Source organism: Calypte anna, chromosome 18, assembly GCF_003957555.1.
Source record: "Calypte anna isolate BGI_N300 chromosome 18, bCalAnn1_v1.p, whole genome shotgun sequence".
NCBI classification, from domain to species: Eukaryota; Metazoa; Chordata; class Aves; order Apodiformes; family Trochilidae; genus Calypte; species Calypte anna.
This window is the reverse complement of record NC_044263.1, coordinates 2,411,425-2,428,936: the sequence shown is the minus strand read 5'-3', so window position 1 is coordinate 2,428,936 and position 17,512 is coordinate 2,411,425. Positions and strand designations below refer to the sequence as shown.

Below are 17,512 nucleotides of genomic sequence, written 5' to 3'. Positions count from 1 at the left end.
CTGAGTGTTGTGGCTCTACAAAGCTCCTGCTGAGCTGATCTCTCCCTTCCACGCATTTTTTCTGGGCTCACCTGTTGTATTTGGAGGTGTATCCACAATAGTCTTCAAAAGCTTCATGTCCTTAATGTTATGGATGTAAATTGACTCCTCCAGGCAAACAACCAACCTCTGCAAGGACACAAGGGACATGCACAGAACCTCCCCACACAATGCCTCTGTCTGCTGCTCCCACAGCTCACACCCCCACATCTCCACTGGCAGAAAAACTCCAGAGGAATTTCTCAGGCACTGAAATGTAACAGAAACTTGATCTCTCCTGCTTCTCCATCCCCTCTCACAGGACAACCTTTGATTTTTCTATCACTCTGCTTTGGAGAGCTGCCTGCAGCTGGGCTGGCTTTAGAAAGACTTCTCTGCTACTCCAAGAGCTGATTTTCCACATCTCCAGACTCCAGGAAGAGGAATAAACATCAGGATCACACTCCAGCCATGTGGCCCTGACTGCCATCCTTTCTAATCCCAACTTTTCTTTGCAGTTCTTTTCATAGCAAATGACTTTTTGCTCATCAAGGCCAGGCAGCCCATCCTGCTTGTCACCATGCCTACAGATGGGATTGCATGCTCCTTGCCCAGACTTTTTCCTGATTTAGGAGCAAACATTTAGGTGATGAGCCTCACACTGGTGCATCTGTTCAGCACATTCATGTTTCTTTTCCCATTCAGCATCAGCAGGCAAGACTCTGCTGGATGTGTCCTGCAGAACTGTGTAAAAAATGGGCTGGGAAACATCTGTTTAGGGACAGTCACATTTACACCATCCTGGCAGATGGGTCAGGTGTTTCCTAGTGAATGTGCTTGCACCTCTTCTGCTGGACTCATTGGGCACAGCCAGCCAAGAGGCAGCTGAGAAGAGAAGAGAAGAGAAGAGAAGAGAAGAGAAGAGAAGAGAAGAGAAGAGAAGAGAAGAGAAGAGAAGAGAAGAGAAGAGAAGAGAAGAGAAGAGAAGAGAAGAGAAGAGAAGAGAAGAGAAGAGAAGAGAAGAGAAGAGAAGAGAAGAGAAGAGAGAGAAGAGAAGAGAGAAGAGAGAAGAGAAGAGGAGAAGAGAAGAGAAGAGAAGAGAAGAGAAGAGAAGAGAAGAGAAGAGAAGAGAAGAGAGAGAAGAGAAGAGAAGAGAAGAAAAGAAAAGAAGAGAAGAGAAGAGAAGAGAAGAGAAGAGAGAGAAGAGAAGAGAAGAGAAGAGAAGAGAAGAGAAGAGGAGGCCAAGTGATGGGGAAGAAAGGCAGAAAGGAAAAAGTGAGGCTGATGCTGTAACCTTAGCACCAGGCCACCATCCCTGTGACCATTCAGCTCTGTGCCTCAGCTTGGACCAGATCTCTACGTGTTACCACAGAGGCATTTTGCACAGAAGCTTTTTTTGGGACCAGGCTTTGGCTCTGCCTGGAGTGTTGTGCTTTCTAAGCCCAGCGAGTGCACAGCTCCACCTGTGTTAGTGCCAAGTGTCCAGAAGCACTGAAAACATCCCAATAAAAACCTTCAGGCCAGATTCCATCCCTGCTCCTGAAGTTGGAGCACCCGAATCCATGTCCAGGAAGCCTCCACCTCTTTAGAAATGAGGCCACTTATTTAGTATCTAAATGTGGAGCTTAGTCACTAACTTGAAACACCCACATTAGAAAATCTTTGCTTTGCTCCACCATTACTCTCAGATCAAACTCTTTCCCACTTCTATTCCTGCTAACCACAGCATCTGGGGCTGTGTCAGAGCCATTCTGCATTTCCAGGAAGACTTTGCCTTTTCTCCAGTAAGAGGCACCAGCTTGCAGAGACCATCCCAGTAATATTTATACAGCTGATTTCAGCAAAGCCACCATCTGCTTTCCCAGAACTGCAGAATGTTCTTGCTGTTGATGGACAGGTGAAGGGAGGCTTCCAGATGACAGCCAGAGCTGCAGGACAAAATGCTGGCATCAAGTGGGACAAAATCCAGGAAAGTCATGGGGGTGAGAGGCCAAGGAAGGCTGGAAAAGCTCACCAGGAGCTGGAGAGGGATGGATCCCTGCCTCCTGCCCTGTAGCCCATGCTAACATCAGTGTAAACCCTGCTGAGATGAGTAGGGGGTTTCATCCTTCCCTTGTGAGCCTCAGGAAGGTGCCTGGTGCTGTGGTGGCTACAGAGGGTTCCAGACACCACATCTGGTACAACTGCTCAGCAGTTTTTTTCTGTAGTCCTTCAGTCTGACATGAGTCAGGTTATTGAGGTGTTTGTTGAGGACCTGAAATGTGCTGGGCATGGACAGAGCCAGGGAAAAGTACCAAACCTCTGCAAAGAGCTCAGAGGGGTTGCAGCAGTTGAATGAAAACCCAAAGAGGTTGTGGGAGAGCTTCTCCAGGTCCCACAGCACAGCCCTATTCCCTACTTGAAAACAAATCCCCATCTCCTGTCACACCTTGGAGAGGAGTGGTGCTTGGAACAAAGAATTCCCATGGATCAACAAGAACCAAGGGACTCAGCTGTTGGCACAGGAAGGGCTTTTTCACTGAGAGATCAAACTGAAACATGCACCTTTTGTTTGAGGCCTGTTCCTATTTTATTTCCCCCTCTTTTCCTGGGGTTTGGCCTCTCAGAGAAGTATGGCTTGGGCTGCAGAAGGGTTCAAATGTCACAGCAACCTGACTGCCACCACTTGAAATCTTGTATGCAGACTAAAAGAGTGATTTCTCTCTACTCAAGTTATCTGCAGCACCTTCAAACCTCTCCAGGGGTGTCTGTGCTACAGCTGGAGGATGAGCTCAGCCCAGGATTTGAACCCAAGCTCATAAAGCAGCTGAGGAAAGTGGCTGCAGGGCTGGGTGTCTGCATCATCTTCAGGCAAACTGCAGTGCAGCACATGGGGAAAAGCCTGAATGTATTTCATTCTCACACTAATCTCCTAAGCAGAACCTCCCAGTTTATTTTTATCCGTGTCCATCTATCTGCAATTCAAAGGAAGTCCTTATTTTGCCAGCTCCATTGTAAGTTTAAGTGAAAAAAATCAATTTTAGGCCAGATTTAATTGTAGTACAGGAACTTCTGGTCAAACACAGCTTTACTGGAAACTCAACCCAGAGTTTCCTTATGTGAGAGCTTTACTGCAGGACTTGGTGTTGCTAACTGAGGAGAGGCTGATTATATACAATTACACAGACTGCTTATTTCTTCATTGTAAAATGTCCTCTGCTCCTTACGGCATATACTTTGAAAATAAGCATGGACAAAAAAGAAAATAGGACTTAAAATCCTCCAAAAGGGCTCAGGGCTGCACAGGGCTGTGTCAGTTCAGAGAATAACACCCTAAAAGCCTTCTTTTAAGTGGCCTGAATGTTTTCTATAGCTTTAAAAGTAAAGCAAGGCTGCTAGCAGTACCTGAGAGGCAGCCTTTTGCCTCACCCACAGAGTTCAAGTTACTCCTGGGTTTTGTTTCCAGCCCTGAAGGTCTCATTTGCAACCAGGATGGCAGAGGTGGGCCTGGAGTCAGGATGTGGAACCCAAAGGAAGGAGGAAGATGAAAAGGTGTCTTTTGGGCAGAGCTGCATGCTGAGCAGGCAAGAAGGCAGACAACAAAAAGACCTTTGTGTGAGTGCTCTGAAAACAGGGATTTTGCTTCAGTTTCCTGAAAACAAAGCAGTTGTGGCTGATGATGTCCACAGCCACCTTGCTCCTCTCTCAGAGGTCACCAAGCCTGAAGTGGAGCTGACAGAAGAAGCCAGTCCCACTTCAGTTTGCTCTCTGCAAACTTCCCTTGGCTGCCAGCAGAATCCCAGCTGGAAAAGCAACAAAGAGGCAAAGAATGGGAGAGCTCTGGTGAAGCCCTTTGCCCAGCCCCTCACCTGGCGATTCAGTCGGATGGACAGGATGTTACTGGAATAGCTGTAGTTGCAGATCTCTGTCCCTTTCTTGAAGTGGTAGACATTCATTTGCTGGGGCTTGGCATGACTGACCACAACCACAAGGCTGCTGGAGAACAGGCGTTCCACGATGTAAACATCTGGGATTTCATCTGGGCACAGAAGGAAAGCAAGAGAGAGATTTGTTTGGTTTGGTTTTTTTTTTAATGGTTGGGTTTGATTGCAGCAGCAAGTAAAAAGAAGGAATCAGGTTGGGACACTCAGTGCTAAGGTGCTCAACATCTGCTTTTGTTAAGAATTTTGCCAGGCTTGGCACAAATTATTTAGGACAGAGCAGGAGGGGGTTAATGAGCCTTCCCCTGAAGGCAGGATTCAAACCAGCCCCCTCTGACAGTGCTGGTGTGCCTCTCCTGGGCAGGGCAAGGCCCTTCAGCTGATGTTAATCCTTGGGTCCTCCAGCTGTAGTTAATCCTTGGGAAGGGGATATAAAAAGGAGGAGCTCACCCAACTTAGAAAAAGGCTTGGAAGTGGGGTGTGAGCTGGGGCTTAGTGGGGTAAGGTGTAAGCAGGGTGTACCTTGCTGTTTGTTGGGGGGTGTCTGCTTTCTCTCAGCCTCCTCAGAGGTTGAGGTGTTTAATCCCTCCCTGTCACTAGGGCTGTGGTCTCTAGAGAGCTTTAGCATAGCTGTGGGGAGCAGTGGTGTGGTTTGCCTTACAGAGACTATGCTGGGGTGACTCCTGGGGTGTTGAGAAGGCCCCATTACAGTGGACCTGGAGGTAAATCATCAGGAAGTATGATTTTTAGTGTAGGGCTCACTAAATGGTGCTCAGTGCTTGGGCTGTGTGGTCGGAGGTACAGGAACTGCTTGTGTCTCAGCCCACCCCCTCAAGCATCTCACCAGCAGGGAGTGTTTCCCTTTGGTCTGACTCTGGAGGCAAACAAAGCTCCTAAACACTTTAAAAATAAGTCTATGGCTTGGTGCTGTATATAGCAGCTGAGTTACCCTGTGAGGTAAAGTGAAAAGGAGCCTGGAAGGTGTCCCAGATGATGCAGCTCTGTCTGGCTGCTGAGGCTGCCTCTCTAGCCAGTGGGTAGAGCCCAGTATGTCCCAGTTGGGAGGTGGATCTGTGGTGCAGCTCAGCTGAAACACTTCTGGCCATGGCCTGAACCAACCTGAAGTCTGTGCTCCACGAGGCCTGCCTTGTTTTGGGCTGTTAAGAGCACTGCATGGTGCTGTGAGCACAGCTAAGAGCTGAAAGCCTGCTGTGAGTGACCTTCCTGCCTGGGAAACCTGGTAAAAACATCTTGCTTGTCATGAACTCCAAGCCAGGGAGTTCTCCAGCAGCTGTGCTGGGAGGCTGGGCACCTCCTGGCTGGCTGGCTGGAACTCAGCAGTGGTAAAACTACCTCTGAAAGCTGCTTTGCAGGACAAACAAAACACTGCCTGAGTGACAGCAGTGACAGAGCTGGATGCTCAGCTTGGGGGAGTCCTCTTAAAGGGCTGCTGAGGTTTCTCCAAGGCCAGAGCTTGCTCTAAAGGCTGCTGGGAGCTGTTCCTCTCCTGGTGTGGGCACAGAGATGCCATCTGGCCAGGCAGCAGTGAGGAGAATCAGCCCCTCAGGGCAGCAAGAGGGTTAAAGCCTCTCAGGCAATATTCCAGTGCAGTGAAACAGGAGACTTACTGCTTTCGTGGACCTGGTCCAGTTGTTCCACAGAACTTAAGGAGAAAAGCCTGTATCCAGTTGTGGTTCCAATGGCCAGGGAGCTGCAAAGAGAAGAGAAAAAAAACTTACTGGGTGAGATGTTGTGGAGTCCTTGTGTGCAGAGGAAACAGGTCCTGGCACAAGGGACAACTTCAAGCATCCAAGGTAACAAATCCCAGAACTCTGCTGCAGCCTCCAGAGACAGATTCCCTGTATCCCTGGGAGCCAGCAAACCAGTCCTGTGGTCCTGAGGAACAGAGAGGCAGATCTGCACCTGGGGGAGCTGCAGATGGAACATCTGGGATAAAAACAGGAGCTGTTTATGGGATACAAACAGGAGCTGTGAGCAAGGAGCTGATCCATCTCTATTGACACAGTGACAGGTGAGGGCTGGGGCAGATTTGGTCTCAGTGCTCATTGCCAGAGAGAGTAAGCAGAACCATCAAGGTTTTTAAATCAGCAGCCAGCCCAAGTGTCCTGGTTTGGGCCAGGATAAAGGTAATTTTCTCTCTTGTAATTCTGCTTTCAGCTGGGCCTCTTGTAAGGAGCTGCTCTTGCTGAACTTAACAGCAAGTTTCTCAGTCAGTGTCTGCTCTGGGAGTGATAACTCCATGGTTATAGTTCCAGCTGGAGACTGGTGTGCAGAACCAGGGACACTGCTCAGCTCTGAGGAACATTTTGCCCTCCAAAAGGAGAAAAGGAGTGAAGAGGTCACACCTGGAACCCTCCTCTGGGGAGGAGCAGACAACAGAAATGACCAAAATTGACCAAACAGAGGATTCCATCCCCTACACCTCATCCTCAGGATGAATTTGAGGGATCACAAGGGCCAAACCCCTTCCTGCTTCCCCTTCTTCACTTGTCCCTCTTTGCTTCAGCATCCTGGGAGGATTCCATCCCTTCCTCTGCCTCTGCTCCTGATCCATCCCAGCCTGAATCCCTGTGTTCTGCCTCCAGCTCCAACTGCTGCTGACCCCAGGATTCCAGCCTGGACTTTCCCAGGGCTGCCCTGCAGCCTCGGTGCTGACGTGAGAGTTATTGGGGGAAAAAATATATATATAGGACCAATTTCCCTCTACATTTGTATAGATTTAGCAATTTCTCCTATTTACCACTACTGTTTTATTCTGTAGTTCAGTTTCCAACCCATAATTCTCTCTCCCTTATTCCCTCTCCTTCCTTTATCAGGGAAGAATGGGGATTAAACCATCTGTTACTGGGTTCATTTGCCAAACCCAGGCACAGAGTTGGTGGCAAGGGGCCAGCAGTCCTGGCCATTTATCCAAACCCTCTTGTTCCCACAGGAGGGCTCCAGAGGTGGATCCAATTCCAGAGGTGGATCCAGTTCCAGAGGTGGAATCATTCCCAGGGCTCAGGGTGGTTCCGTTCCCATCTCCTGCTCCGGGCTCTGCCTCCCAGCCTGCTCCGTTTTCCCTTTGGGAAATGCTTCCTAATGTGTCTGAAGGAGTTAAAGCCGCAGCTGGAAGGGCAAGAGGCTCCAAGGAACCTGATACCTGGGATGGTTCTTTTGGACCGGGTCTCCCGGTACCAAGCTGTGGCCAAAGCCCTCGGAGGAAGCCGCTTCATCCACCATCCAAAAACGCAGCTGGAAGGCAAACCCGGCATCCCCCTACCCCCCAACATTCCCTTCGCTTCGCTGCCGGTTCCGGGCTCTCGGAACCGCAATCGGGACCGCGGGAGATGGACAGGGAGGGGCGGTTCTGCCGTGTGGATCAGAGCCCCACCCAGGACCCTCCCGGCACCGCGATCCCAGTTCACACCTATCGGAACAGCCCTACCCAGGGGGTCCCCCCTGCTCCGGGTTCTGAGGCCGGCTCAGCCCCGCCCGGTCCGGTTCGGTCCGGTCCCTGCGCTGCCGCCTTCCCCGCTTACGTGCAGTCCTGGTTGTAGGAGAAGCAGCTGAGCTCTGCGGGTCCCCCGGAGCCTCGGCCGCGGCCTCCATGGAGCGGGCTCGGTGGTTCGGGCGGTTCGGCCCGTTCCGGCCCGCTCCGGCCCCGGCGGCGGCGGCTCCCGCAGCCCGCTCGGTGGCGCTGGCGGCGGTGAGGGGCGGGGCTTGTTCTGATTGGTCAGCGCGCAGCCATAGTCACCGCCCAATCTGTTGATGGATGGACGGGTAGCCAATCGGAGGGGTGAAACGGGGTTGGCCCCGCTCTGGGTGGGTCGGAGCCGCTCGCTATTGGCTGGCGGAGGGGGGTGGCCACGTGGTGATGTTGTGGTTGCATCAGACGGGAGCGGGAGGGTGCGGGAAGGCTGCGGGGATAACGGGGGATGGGGACGGGGATGGGAAGGGGACGGACAGGAGGGGACAGAAGGACAGTGAATGGAGGACTAGCACCCCAGGGGGGTGGGCGAGGGGCTGCGTGGAAGCGGGTGATGACGTCACGGGGCGCGGTGGAGGGTGCGGTGACGTACGGGCTGGGTGCGCTCCGTCTGTGGGGCTGCGCAGGGGATGCTTCACTTGTTTTTAATTTTTTTATTAATCTTTTTAACCCGGTTTTAGCTCGGAACAGCATCAGTGTGTGGTTGGTCCCGGCCCTTGTGAGGCCACATTTGGGGGGGGGTGGAGGGAGAAGGAGGGAGGGAGAAAAATAATAAAAAAAAAAACCAAAATCCCCGGAGCTGAGTCGTAAAAAAAATGTTCTGCAAAGAGCCCGGAGAGGCTGAGCCTGCAAACCCCCTCCTGAAGCTGAGTAATCCTCATGTGAGCACTGAAATCATCGGGCCGAGGGTTCCGCAGGATTCCTGGAAAAAAAGAGCCCCAGGCCAGAGTCCGGGGGATAAATCCAGATAATCCTCCTGGATCTAGAATCATAGAATCATAGAATGGGCTGGGTTGGAAGGGACCTCAGAGATCATCAAGTCCAACCCTTGAACCACCGTTGGCGGTTGCTAGACCATGGCACTCAGTGCCACATCCAGGCTCTTTGGAAAGATCTCCAGACACGGAGAAATCCACTACTTCCCTGGGCAGCCATTCCAATGCTTGATCACCCTCTCCAGAAAGAAATTCTTTCTCATCTCCAACCTAAACTCCCCTGGCACAACTTGAGACCCTGCCCTCCTTGTCTTGCTGAGAGTTGCCTGGGAAAAGAGCCCAACCCCCCTGGCTCCAACCTCCTTTCAGGGAGTTGTAGAGAGTGATGAGGTCTCCCCTGAGCCTCCTCCAGCCCTCAACACCCCCAGCTCCCTCAGCCCTTCCTCACAGCACTTGTGCTGGATCCCTTCACAGCCTCCTTGCTCTTCTCTGGACCTGCTCCAGCACTCAATCTCCTTCCTGAACTTCCTGAGGGGCCAGAACTGGACACAGGACTCAAGCTGTGGCCATCACCAGAGCTGAGCACAGGGGCAGAATCCTTCCCTGGACCTGCTGGCCACGCTGTTCACTGAGCCAGCCCAGGATGCCATTGGCCTTCTTGGCCACCTGGGCACACTGCTGGCTCATGTTCAGCTTCCTGGCAATCCAGACTCCCAGGTCCCTTTCTGCCACTCTGTGCCCAGCCTGGAGCTCCCATGGGGTTGTTGTGGCCAAAGTGCAGGACCCGGCACTTGGAATGTTGAACCTCATCCCGTTGGGATCATCCAACTCTCCAGTCTGTCCAGGTCCTCTGCAGAGCCTCTGCCTTCCAGCTGATCCACACTCCCCCCAGCTTAGTGTCATCTGCGAATTTGCTGATGATGGACTCAATCCCCTCATCTAATCATCAATGAAGTACTGAACAGAACTGGGCCCAACACTGATCCCTGGGGGATTCCCGGTGTCCATAATATTCCCCTGCCACAAGAGAAGGATGAGACTGGGAGGATGGAAAAAGCTGGGAAAAGAGTTGCTCGGGGTGTCCCAGATGTGGGGGCCACTGGGAAGGCAGCAGGGAAATCCTTTTAAAAAAGAAATAGAAAAAGAAGAAAAGACAAAAGAAGAAAAGAAAAAAAGAAAAAGAAATAGAAAAAGAAAAGAAAAAAAAAGAAAAGAAAAAAGAAAAAGAAAAGAAATAAAGAATACAAAAAGAAGAGAAATAAAAAAAGAAAAAGGAAAGGAAAGAAAGGAAAGGAAAGGGAAAGGAAAAGGAAAGGAAAGGAAAGGAAAGGAAAGGAAAGGAAGGAAAGGAAAGGAAGGAAAGGAGGAAAGAAAGAAAGGAAGGAAAGGAAGGAAAGGAAAGGAAAGAAAAGAAAAAGAAAAAGAAAAACCCCAAACCAGTGGTACCCTGTTCTGGAGGAGCAGCAGCAGCAGCCCAGCTTTTCGGGCCGGTTCCGCTCCGGTCCCGCTGCTCCGAGCTCTCCTACACCGGTGCTGCCACTGCTGCTCCCAGCCCGCTCCTCACTGCATCCAGTGCTCCAGGGATGGATGGGATGGGATGGGATGGGATGGGATTTTCGCCTCCTGGCACTGCAGGAAATTGGGACCAATGGGGGGGAAAAAACACTGGCTGGAGAGGGCAGAGTCCTGCTGGGAAAATGGTACAGGAAGGATATGGGTTTAACATCTAATAGAATTATCCTCTGGCTTTCATGGGGTTAGTTCTTGTTTGCATCAGGACAGAGAAGTTTTCTGTGGTGTTTGTTTTATTTTATTTTATTTTATTTTATTTTATTTTATTTTATTTTATTTTATTTTATTTTATTTTATTTTATTTTATTTTATTTTATTTTATTTTATGTTGTTTTGTTTTGTTTTGTTTGTTTTGTTTCATTTAATTTTAACTTGGTTTGGTTTCTTTTATTTTGTTTTATTTTATTTTTGGACCTGCTCCAGCACCTCAATCTCCTTCCTGAGCTGAGGGGCCAAACTGGACACAGGACTCAAGCTGTGGCCCTCACCAGAGCTGAAGCACAGGGGCAGAATCCCTTCCCTGACCTGCTGGCCACGCTGTTCCTGAGCCAGCCCAGGATGCCATTGGCCTTCTTGGCCACCTGGGCACACTGCTGGCTTCCTCTTCAGCTTCCTGGCAATCCAGACTCCCAGGTCCTTTCTGCCACTCTGTGCCCAGCCTGGAGCTCCCCATGGGGTTGTTGTGGCCAAAGTGCAGGACCCGGCACTTGGAATGTTGAACCTCATCCGTTGGGGCTACACCTGGCTCCAACCTCCTTTCAGGGAGTTGCAGAGAGTGATGAGGTCTCCCCTGAGCCTCCTCTTCTCCAGCCTCAACACCCCAGCTCCCTCAGCCTCTCCTCATAGGGTCTGTGCTCGAGTCCCTTCACCAGCCCAGTTGCCTCCTTTGGACCTGCTCCAGCACCTCAATCTCCTTCCTGAGCTGAGGGGCCCAGAACTGGACACAGGACTCAAGCTGTGGCCTCACCAGAGCTGAGCACAGGGGCAGAATCCCTTCCCTGGACCTGCTGGCCACGCTGTTCCTGAGCCAGCCCAGGATGCCATTGGCCTCTTGGCCACCTGGGCACACTGCTGGCTCCTGTTCAGCTTCCTGTTACCCCAAACTCCCAGGTCCCTTTCTGCCTGGCTGCTCTCAGCCACTCTGTCCCCAGCCATGGGGTTCTTGAGGCCAAAGTGCAGGTCCTGGCACTTGGAATGTTGAACCTCATCCCTGGGATCATCCCAACTCTCCAGTCTGTCCAGGTCCCTCTGCAGAGCCCTCCTCCCTGCAGTCCATGGGGCTGTGCCATGGCCTCCCAGCTCCTGATGGTTTCTGCAGGAGTTCTCAGGTCACTGCCTTGAAGCTTCTCCCAGAAATTCACTTGCTGATCCCCAGGACTGCAGCACACAAACATCTCCTGGGCTTGGCTGCACCCAGAAAATGCTTTTTTGTTGCTGCAGGGGGATTGTGGGGATGGAGCAGAGCTCAGTGACTTCCATGGGAGCAGCTGGAAATCAGGGATCCAGAGCTCCATCCCCTCATCATCAGTGTGCTTCAGCTCCCAGCTGGGGGGTGGGAAAGGCTATGTCCCATTCCTGGGGCACACAGCAGGTGCCAAGGGAGCCTCAGCTGACGTTTCCCAAGCCCAATTGTTTTTCCAGTGGGTTCCTTCCATCTGGGAAAACGTTCTGTTATCTTAAGGGGGAGGGATTGCACCAGAAGTCACTCGATTCTGGCCCAAACTCCTTTGATGTGGGTCCAGACATTGTTGGGCTCTCAGTCCAGACTCAGAGTAGTGGATGTGCAGGATGTGTTTACTTTGCCACCTGCTTCCAGAGCCCAGCACTGATCCAGAGGGTTGGTTTGGATGCTTTTCTGTCTGCCTTGAGCTTGCAACACAACTGGGTCACGGGGGATGCTCAGAGGGAGCCCTCCCCGGGCTGCTGCTCTGTGAGAAGCAGAGGAACTGAGGGTTCTGTTCAATGGGGGTATTTACATTCCCTGACAAAACAAACACTGGTGACATTTCACATGTGTTCCAGGAAAAGAAGTCACCAGTAGCTTCCCACTCCCTCCCTGCTCTTTCCCTCAGCTTGCGTCAGAGTGATCCCAAAGTCAGGAATCACATCTGCAGATGCTTGGGAACTTCAGGAACTGCTGAAGCTGCCTGGGGGGGGTTGCATAAAGTTAACCCAAATTTTCACAGCCCAATTGCTGCTTTCCCACCTTCCCTTTCTTAGGAGGGCTGAGAGCCCAGAGGTCTCTTTTTGTGGTGTTTCAGGTGATGTTTTCTCTCTCTGGGTTCCTGGGAGGCTTCCTGGCACCCTGATCTCCATCTGGTTCCCACTGGGCTCATCCCTGTCCCTACTTAGGGTTGGGAGAGTCCTTGAAGTCCTTCAGATTGCTGCACAGACACCCAAGCAAAGAGTATCCAAGAAATAGGGTCAGGAGGGTGCTGAGCAATGGGGTCTAGACACAGCTTTGGTTGGGAGAAAAAGGAGGAGGTTGAAGTTAAGGATGGCTGGATGGCACCAGGACCTGCATTAGAATTTTCAAGGGGGTTTGGGGCTCCATCCAAGTGTCCCTGAGCCTCTCCTGGGTGCCATACCTCATCCCCCTCACTGCTGAGCTCGTCAGCACTTTGCTCAGGAGGGAAAAATCTTCCCAACATTGTCCCTGGGGTGCTGGAAGCCTTCCAGCTGGGAACCACACTGAGTGGCTTGCAGCAGGAACGTCTGGCAGATGGGAATGGGATCCCTGCCTGGGCTATCTGTAAGATCTGGGCACTTCAGGGCATTTTTATTTTTATTTTTTTTTTATTATTTTATTTTTCTTGCTTGCTCTGCTCTGAGCCTTCCCAGTCGTTTTTCCCTCTTCAAAGTAACACATGGAAATGATTTGAAATCTGCTGCCCAAAGCAAAGCTGGGGACAGTTTCAGCAATTCCCTGCCCTGCTGATGTGCAGCCAGACCAAAGCCTTCCCTGCACCAATTTCCAGGGTCCAAAATGGTTTTTAGCCCATGGCACAGGTCACGATGGGGTTAGAGGAGGAAGCTCCAGAGCTCTCTTTCAGGCTGCTTTTATTTATTTTTTTTTTAACACATCCATCCCTTGCTTTGTTCCTTGATCACCTTTCACGTGGCAAAATCCCAGACACTGATAGCAGATTTATTTCTGCTGCAGCTCATCCAGAGGCTCAGACTTCTTGGCAAACACTGTTGCTAAGCACCCTTCTGGTGTCCTTGGGTGCAGGGACAGTGGAGGTGTCACACTGAAAGCTCTCAGGCCTGCAAGAGCATCTCCAAACTTTGGCCTTGAGCCCCAAAGCCCTCAGATACTCTATTATTAAACAGGAATATTTTTTTTCTCTGTTTTTTTGGCTCTTAATCTATGGATTTTCCTAGGAATCACACCACGGGATGGGCTCGGTGTGCACCAGGAGTTTTCTGTGCTTAACACACATGAGATGCCCAAAGGACACAGCATGAACCCTTCTTCTGACATGGCCAGGGCTCAGCAATCAGCTCAGGGGTTTGAATTCCACTGCCTTTCTGTTTGCTGTGGATTTTGGGGCTTTTTGGGCTAATGGCAGAAGAAATTCCCCCCTAAAGACAGCCCATGCAGCAGTCACCCTGATGGAGAGGGCTGCACCTTGAACTCTGCCTCTTTGGACCTATTTTAAAATCTGTCAGATTAAATATCTGTAGCAAACCTGGAAGAATTTAGGAAGCTGAAAACTTATTTTCCTTGGTGTTGTGATCCCAGACATTGCTGTTGCTTCCTTCTTCAAGTTGTAGTTTTTCTGTAAAAATCACAACACCACCAAGAGATCCCCAAACCTCAGCTGCAGCCCCTTGGCCCCTGCTGGTCCAGATTTCCACCATTTCACATAGAAAACAGGGTGGGTGGGGGGGATAAAGTTTGGCTGCTTTAGTCTGACACTTGATTCATTTTCTTTCAATCCCAGGGGCTGCTCTGAGGTCTGGTGGGACTCCTGGGCTGGTACCTTCGGCTGCTCTGAGGTCTGATGGGACCTCCTGGGCTGGTACCTTCAGCAGCACCCCCTGGGCAGCATCCCAGCTCCCACTGTTGATTTTCCTGCCTGAAATACCCCAAGCAGCTTTTTGTCCTGTGCACCAGCAGGAGTGATTTCTATGCTCTGCTTTCTCATCTTGGCTGATTAGAATCATTTTTTTTTTGCCCTGAGCTCCCTCTCCCTGCCCTGCTGTTATTTCCTGCAGGAATTCAGTGGCTCGTGGAGTTATGTTTTTCTAGCCCAGTGACGTTTGTTTTTTTTTTTTTTTTTTTTTTTTAATTATTATGATGATTTTCCTTTCAGATGGATCCAGCAACTCCTCAGCCACTTCAGCTTCAAGCTGCTTGTCACTGCTCCTCGTGTCACCCTCAGTGTCCTATTCAGAGCCACTTTCCCAGCTGCTTTTCCCTGGATTTGCTCCTCAGCTCTGCTCCCCTGGGGGGTTTGTTTGGGTGCAGGGGGTAGCAGAGCAGGAAAACTTGGGACTTTTTTGCCTTCCCAGTGGCCATTCTTTGCTTCTATTGCTGTTGATCCCTGCGTTGATATAGCACCATAAAAATTAGGGTAATAAATGCAGTCTTTGTCAGAACTTCTGGAAGACTTTGTTAAAAAGCAACAAATTATCTCCCCCCACTTGGCTATTGCAGATGCTTTCTGCAGACAGATTTATTGGATTCCAGGGAATATGGCATCCTCCAGGACTTAATGCAGAGGGGAGATGAGCCAAGTGTCTGAGCATGACGAGGTGGCACTGTCACCAGCTGGTGATGATGGTGATGATGAAGAGTGATGAAGGCTGCTGGGTTTAATCATGGAAATTGGGCTCTGACTCCTCCTGAGGAGGCTGATGCTAACCAGAGGAACCTAAGGGTAAAAACGGAGTGGACATCCTGGTCAAGGTCCTCTAACATGCAGGGACCTGAATATCTCTGGGCACTTCCACTCAGAAGCTGCCTGGTACTTCAGGCAGAGTTTCTGGGTTTCAAAATGAGAGCAATCAGGCTCCCAAAAATCCAGGAATTCCCTATCTGCAGCTTTTCTGCAAATCCACACTGGATAGATGATCATTCCCAGCCCTTGCCTGGGGACTCATCTGGGCTGTGCTCCTCTCCCACTATTTACCAGTTTGGGAAGCTGAGTGTTCCACCACCAAGCTCAGGAGACTCTTCCCATCCCTGTAATCCCTGCAGAGCTGGAGTTTCACTGGATTTCTCTAAAAAAAAAAAGAATATACTGGTGCTTTTAGGGCCAGGAGATGACTGCCAGGCACACGAGATGAAACAAAATGAGAGCAATTATTTTATGGAGCTCTTGATAAATGTAACTGCAAGCTGCAAGAACAGCTCTGTGCACACCCAGTCCCCTCCTCACCCTTCCTGGTGGTGACTCCTGGCTGATTTTTCCTGCTTGGATTCTGCTTTTCAGCAGCCCCAGGCATCAGATTGCTTCATGAGAACCCCAGTGCCTCCAACTGCTGGAAATGAAAGTTTGTGGGATTGTGCTGATGGAAGGTGAGGGATTTTACTCAGGAATGTTTAATTATTTAATCAGACAGCTAATAGCAGGGGCTGGCTCTCAGTCAAGCCAGACCACAGGGAACAGGGCTTTGGTTTTCTTTCTTTTCTCTGGGGTTTTAGAGGTTGTAAGAATGAACACGTGGATTTGTAGGACAGAGGATTGTGAGAAGTTTGAATGAATTTAATGAATTTTCCAGGTAAATCAGTGCTGGCTCATGAGAAGATGCAGGTAACAAGAGGGACCCTGGGTCAGCATCCTCTGCTCCCTTCCTTCCATCCCTGCATCCAGAGCAGGCTGCACAACAATGTATTTATTTTCTTAGCAAAGAGACGTTGCAGAACAGGTTTAGGAGGGATCTGATCTTTCTTCCAGATGGGATCTATCCCAAAACAACACCGGTGGGATGGTCCAAACAAGGAGCGTGGTGTGGCCAGAGCAGGCAGCTTGCTAAATGGGATTTTTTTTCTTTAAACAAAGCAAAAAAAACCCCAAAAAACGTCTAGAAGGCACGTCCCTGGAGCCTTCTGTCCTATGGGATGAGCAACCCCAACCCCATCCCCATCCATTTCCACCCCCAACCCCTTTCCCATCCACATCCACATCCCCATTTCCACCCCCAACGCTATCCCTCCCCATCCTCATCCTCATTCCTATTTCTATTCCTATTCCCATTCCCAACCCTCTCCCTCTCCCTCTCCCCATCCTCATCCTCATTCCTATTCCTATTCCTATTCCCATTCCCAACCCTCTCCCCATCCTCATCCCCATCCTCATCCTCATCCCCATCCCTCTCCCTCTCCCCATTCCCATTCCCAGCAGAGCTGTTCCGGAGCTCTCATCATTCTCTGGATCCATTCCAACACCTCCCTTCCCTCCGGGGATGCAGACCCCAGCGCCGGACAGCGCCTGCAGGGAGGGATGGGTTCGGCCGGACCGGACCGGACCGGAATCGACCGGCTCTAAGCCAACCCGGCCCGGCCCGTCCCCACCCCCCCCGACCCGGCCCGGATCGGCCCCATCCGACCCGGCCCGGCCCCGCCCGGCGCTGCTCGGTTCGGTTCGGTTCGGTTCGGTTCATCCCTGCCCGCTGCCCATAGCGCCGCAGCAGCTTTCTCCCCCGATCCATCCTCCCTCCTCCTAAAGGGGCAACGCCCAGCGCCCCCCCCAATTTCAAGCAGCGCTGTGCACATTGGAACCGCGGCTCCCGGCGTTGCCCCTTTAAGGTTACCGAGGCGACGGGGCCGGGTGAGAGCGAGGCGCATTGACGTCACGGCGGGCGCTGATTGGCTGCGCCCTTGGTTTCCGGTGGGAGCCGCCGCCGCTGCTGTCGCCGAGGCCGCGGCCGAACCGGGACGGGCGGGGGCGGTGAGAGCCCCGCGGAGCCTCCCGCGTCAGGTGAGGGCCGGGGGGACACACCCGGAGGGGTGCGGAGACGGGGATGGGCTGCCGGGAGGGACGGGCACGGAGCCGAAGGCCTGCGGCTTGCCCCGGTGAAGGGAGCGGCCCCGTGCCGCCGCCCGCAGCTCCCGGGCCTGTTCGGAGGTGGGGGGGGGGGGGCAAGGGAAGGGAAGCGTCCCCGTTGCTGCCTCGGCCGGCGGCCCTGAGCTTCGGGGGGGAGAGACCGGTTCGTGTCCCGGTTCGTGTCCCCCGGCCCCGGTTCGTGTCCCGGTTCGTGTCCCCCCGGCCCCGGTTCGTGTCCCCCGGCCCCGGTTCGTGTCCCCCCGGCCCCGGTTCGGCCCCGGTTCGTTCGTGTCCCCCCGGCCCCGCTTCGCTGTCCCGGTTCGTGTCCCCCCGACTCGTGCCCCCCGGCCCCGCTTTTGTCCCCTCCTCCCCCACGGCCCCGGTTCGTGTCCCGGTTCGTGCCCCCCCCGGCCCCGGTTCGTGTCGTCCCGGTCCCGCTTTTGTCCCCTTCTCCCCCCTGCCCGGTTCGTGTTCCCCAGTTTCCCTGGTCCCGGTTTGCTTCCTCCTCTTCCCCGTTTTGTCTCCCCCTTCCTGGTCCCGGTTCGTGTCCTTCCCCGGTGCCGGTTCGTGTCCGTCCCCTCC

The 17,512-nt window shown here is 52.2% G+C and overlaps 1 protein-coding gene across 1 annotated transcript; it reads right to left on the bottom strand.

Moving 5' to 3' along the window:
* LOC115599331 (WD repeat domain phosphoinositide-interacting protein 1-like) lies at positions 1-16,731 on the bottom strand. Its single transcript, XM_030462113.1, has 6 exons — positions 16,698-16,731; positions 16,459-16,606; positions 7,481-7,666; positions 5,567-5,649; positions 3,867-4,036; positions 1-168 (listed from the first exon to the last, which is right to left on the bottom strand). Exons 1-6 carry the CDS (start codon positions 16,729-16,731, stop codon positions 16-18), a joined length of 774 nt encoding a protein of 257 aa, XP_030317973.1. The 3' UTR covers positions 1-15.
* Between the last annotated feature and the right edge of the window lie 781 nt (positions 16,732-17,512).

Coding starts and splice junctions, on each gene's coding strand:
- LOC115599331 (XM_030462113.1), bottom strand. CDS start 16,731: ATGCGCCTCGCTCTCACCCGGCCCCGTCGCCTCG. Junction 16,607..16,697: donor CACCCGGCCCCGTCGCCTCG/GTAACCTTAAAG, acceptor TTGCCCCTTTAG/GAGGAGGGAGGATGGATCGG. Junction 4,037..5,566: donor GGACCAGGTCCACGAAAGCA/GTAAGTCTCCTG, acceptor TTCTGTGCCCAG/ATGAAATCCCAGATGTTTAC.